At 32.6% G+C, this 5,000-nt stretch overlaps 1 protein-coding gene across 1 annotated transcript in view; it reads right to left on the bottom strand.

Moving 5' to 3' along the window:
* LOC144971938 (uncharacterized) overlaps positions 1–5,000 on the bottom strand; it is an 18,890-nt gene that overhangs the window by 3,508 nt on the left and 10,382 nt on the right. Inside the window, exons 6-8 of the mRNA XM_078913015.1 lie at positions 2,157–2,226; positions 1,436–1,513; positions 523–717 (exon numbers count right to left, since the gene is read on the bottom strand). Coding sequence (XP_078769141.1) covers positions 523–717; positions 1,436–1,513; positions 2,157–2,226 — 343 coding nt within the window. The remainder of the gene's footprint in view (positions 1–522; positions 718–1,435; positions 1,514–2,156; positions 2,227–5,000) is intronic.

Here is a 5,000-nt window from a genome sequence, read left to right as displayed (position 1 = left end):
ATGTAGGACGGATCATGACGCCCGTGAGGCGATAACACAATTATTATCGGGTAGAGACAACGCTGTAAACGGCAAGGTTTACACCCCGTTTTACACCTAAGTCCGGTGAGATAATGTGAGTAAAGAGTCTTTTCCAAGGACTCCACCATGCGCCGCTAAAAGTGGGACTTGACCCCTGGTCTAAAGGCGAGTGTCATACCACTAGACCACATAGCAGCACAAAAAACTGTTTTGGGACGATGATTCACATATTATTATATCTTTAAACTTCAGTGAAAAAGGAATTTCATACCCTTTAGAAGGAACGAAATTGACGTCACTCAGCTCTTGTTATTGTCTTTAGTCAGCCATTTTTGTGAGTAGTTATCACTAAATGATATCAACTAGACAATAAACGTTTAAGGTTACAACACATAGATTTGTGTGTTGCCTACGTTATGTCTAGGTTGGTGTTTGTTGTGAGTATTTTAAAAGCACGGCGTCAATATTTTACAACATCACGAAAAGAACACAATTGCTTACCAAGATATGCGCTTTGTATCCAATAAAATTGGGCTCATTTAAAAGTGTATGTAATAGACTATCATTGTCATATCGGATGGTCACTTCATCGCAATTGTGAATTTTCCCTGTTTTTAATTCAAGATGACGGCCCTTCACTGATTCTTGGGTGTAAAAAGACTTCTTCACAAGTAATATATAAGCGGTTGAGCAAGTCTGTATTGAAAGAGAAGAGAATTTAATAATCTTTAAAATATTGTTTATTTTTAAAGAAAAGAAAAATGCACAAAATATGATAAAAATTATTTTTAATGGGGTCTCAAGCCAAAAGCGATATTCAACATTAAGGAAGAGGCATGACGCTTTTACAGACAAAATCATATTATATTTTTGACAATCAGATAATTATTTTACAGAAAGGTTGTGAAAAAACCTGGAAAAATTTAGAAGCCTTTAGCCACCATACCATAAGTGATGCAAGTCTGAAATCTTTCAACAACTAAACCAATTGATTGAAATTTATGAACACATTTTTACAAGAAAATGCATTGAAAATTTTGAAGTTCACGATGGTTTAAAAAGTAAACTCATTATTGCCCTTATCGAAGACTTGGGTATCTAAGACTTGGGGTTAATTCTCAAATTTTAATGTCGACCCCCCCCCCCCCCCCCCCCCCAACAACCCCAGTCTTTAAGCATAACAATGCTTTTTATTGGTTATATTTTTACAGGTTAGAAATTTGAATCCAATTTTGGTAGTTTAGAGCTTTAAAATTTTTAGAATAAAAAAAAACCAGTTGGTTTAATGTCTAATAAACATAATCAAAAATGGGTAATTATTGTACAAAGAGTTTTGATTTATGACGTACTTTGTAAAGCTAATTGAAAGTGTAAAAGGCATGGTTATTTTGAAACAATCATTGGTATACATTACCATCTCATCAACTACTCGAACTGTATACATGGAGACTTTCAATAGTTTGGAAAAGAAAGTTTCCACAGAAGCCGCACGCTGTGGAAGAGACAAATGGATTTTCAATTATGATCGAATTGATAATTCTTTAAGGTGACTAAACCTTTAATTAAAATCTTTTGGTGTTTGTTTTTTTTTCGCCCTGGTTCATAATAGATGATAATAATATTCTTCGCAATGTTTTCATGTCGACATAATTTGTTTTAAATATAACGAATAAATGATCATTAATAATTTATCGTATTTTTAACAAATAAAAAACAAACTTGTTTATATGAATGATGTGTTCTAAAAGCTGCGCAATAGTACCAATACATGTGTGATGACAGTTTCCTTTAACGTGTTTTGAGAAACTTATAATATTTTAACGGAATTTTTCTTATCGCCTTTACACAGTTGTAAAAACAGGAAATTGGCAGCGTAGATATAAGTATTGTGAAGCGCTCAGAGTATGGTAATATATAACCACGGAAAAGCGCTAAATGAATGCAATGATTATACTTTACTTATCAAAATAAAGTATACCGCCAAATGCAAACATATGTTCACTTTTCTATAAAGGCACAGACAAGCAGGGAAAATAGATTGACAGATTGCTAATTTTTTTTAAAACGGATTAAACATTGATAGTTGGAAATAAGAATCTGAATTATACAAATTATATATTAAAAAAATAACTTACCGCATCATATAGGCTGCTAGCCTCTTCAAAGAGTCTTTCCAAAAACACAATCAACAATTCTATAAACGAACTTTGATAGGGTGATGAAAAAAGGAGAGAGAAAAAAACAGCAATAAAAATTCCAACTTGGGCGGGTATTATTTTAATCTACCTTCACATGCGTAAATAATGGGGCGAGTCTATGACGTCACTATAGTACTCTCTAGTAGGCCATGGGCGAGTCTATTAATAATCTCTTCAAAGATTCTAATAGGCTACTGATAATGACATCATATAAGGCTAGTAACAAAACCATGATTGACATTAGATGCTTCGATGGCCAATTTATGATAATGATTGCCGAACTATGGAGGTAATATACTCGTGCCAATAGAATTCAATAGTCTGATGTCACGTCCGCCAGAAACGAGCAGCTTGGTTCTAAACACAGAAAATCGGTACTTTTTATTCTTCGTGCTGGCTAGAATATTTTCACATGTCATGGGATCAGAATGTATAAAAGTCAAAACATGATCAGATTTATAATGGGTTTTTTTTCCTTCTGGATACACTTTTATGCTCGCCGGAGAAGTATTTTATTGGGGCGTCCGCCATTGTTCCGATAGTTTAGAACCAGTTACTAAATTACTATACGTCACTACGGGAGAAGTGACGTCACGACTGCTGAACCCTATTTGGTTCAGGTTGAATAGAGATTTGTTTTGATCTTAAAATTCACCATCATTGATTGGATAGTAATACCTATTAAATCTGGCTGAAATAGATAGTATGCGCTTGGCTAAGAAGCTCACAACATTGCCATCCGGAAGTACAACGGACCAACACACAATACTATGTGTAACCATGAACTTTTATAGTCTGGTTAATACAGTTCAATGAAAAGCACTCATAAACGTGGATGGCAAAAAAACAATAACAAAGAGTTGAGTGACGTCAACTTCATTCTATCCATACCATACGATGAATTGACGTTCTATTCAGAGATAGCAGGTGACATTGACCTACTTAATTGCAAATGTGCACGTTGGTAGCAAGTCATCTTCTTATCCGTCTGTATAGATAGTATGCGCTTGGCTAAGAAGCTCATAACATTGCCATCCGGAAGTATAACGGACCAACACACAAAGCTGTGTGTATCCATGAACGTTTATAGTCAGGTTAATACAGTTCAGTGAGCATTACTCATAAACGCGGATGGCAAAAAACAATAACAAAGTGACGTCATCTTTGAACTATCTATAGAACACAATTCCATAGGGCATCAGGTAATCCATTGCCTGTATTCAAGAAATCCTTGAAACCATTTCTTTTTTGATGTCCTGTATTTTCTTTAATATTATTTTGTGTTGATGTAAAGCGCCAAGAGCTTCATGGTTGAGGATACCGCGCGCTTTATAAGAGCCCATTATTATTATTATTATTATTATTATTATTATTATTATTATTATTATTATTATTATTATTATTATTATTATTATTATTATTATTATTATTATTAATAATAATAATAATGCTGAAAACTTATATAGCGCTATAACTCCGAGACACCAGACTCTAAGCGCTTAAATTACAAATTACTTTGGCTGAAACATAATCACTTACACACACAAGCACACACACACACACACACACACACACACACAACACACAACACAAATCAAACCTATCTTGCTTCTCATAACATCTACTAAAATCGAAACAGATATGTTTTAAGCGAACGTTTAAAATAGACAAAGATTCTTTTTCACGAATGCTCTGAGGTAAGGCGTTCCAAATAGAGGTCCGAAATGAGAAAAGGATCTCATTCCAGCATTTTTCCGAATTCGAGGAGCAATTATTATTATTATTATCATTATTATTATTATTATTATTATTATTATTATTATTATTATTATTATTATTATTATTATTATTATTATTATTATTATTGGTATTATTATTATTATTATTATTATTATTGGTATTATTATTATTATTATTATTATTATTATTATTATTATTATTATTATTATTATTATTATTATTATTATTATTATTATTATTATTATCATTATTATTGGTATTATTATTATTATTATTATTATTATTATTATTATTATTATTATTATTATTATTATTATTATTATTATTATTATTATTATTATTATTATCTGTTTCATAATGGAGTCACAATTTTGAAATAAATTTTTCTGGCCTCAAACACTAAAATTAAAAATATTGGGTGCAGATTCTGTTTTGAATTATTTTTTTAAAAATCTAAACATAAAACTTACGCAATAAATCTGGCATCATTCCAAGAGTTTCGTGGTTGACACTGAATCCTTAGTGAAACCAAAACACCCCCCCCCCCCCCCCAAAAAAAAAAAAGCACCCCCCCCCCCCCAAAACAAAAACAAACAAAAGAAACCCACAAAAAACAGGCCCCTGCGTCAAAGCTCAATAGGCATCTGTATAACACAGATACAGATACAGAGCCAAACACCGATAAATGGGATTATGAATAAAACGCCTTTGGTTTAATTTCCTTTTCAAGATAGCAACAGTGTCCATAACTACCGAGTTGTGTTTGTAGATAACATGTTATCCTTTTTGAGCATATAAATCGCACTGTTTACATTATATGGAAGGCCATGTTGCAGAGTGGTTAAGGTACTGCACTGTGACCCGGAAGGTCCCAGATTTGAGCCCAATAAGTATGACTTCCTGTTGATGCATTACGTTTGGCCAAAATACTCACATACTCACAACATCCGCAGTCGGACATAACGTACCAACATACAAAACAATGTGCAACCTTAAAGTTTATGGTCTGATTGATATATTTTAGTGAGAAATAATCATTAA

The sequence above is a fragment of the Berghia stephanieae genome, chromosome 4 (assembly GCF_034508935.2).
Source record: "Berghia stephanieae isolate SIO BIC M18660-M18661 chromosome 4, UCSD_Bste_1.3, whole genome shotgun sequence".
Classification (NCBI taxonomy): domain Eukaryota; kingdom Metazoa; phylum Mollusca; class Gastropoda; order Nudibranchia; family Aeolidiidae; genus Berghia; species Berghia stephanieae.
The sequence above is the reverse complement of the archived record's forward strand: the minus strand, read 5'-3'. Positions and strand labels throughout refer to the sequence as shown.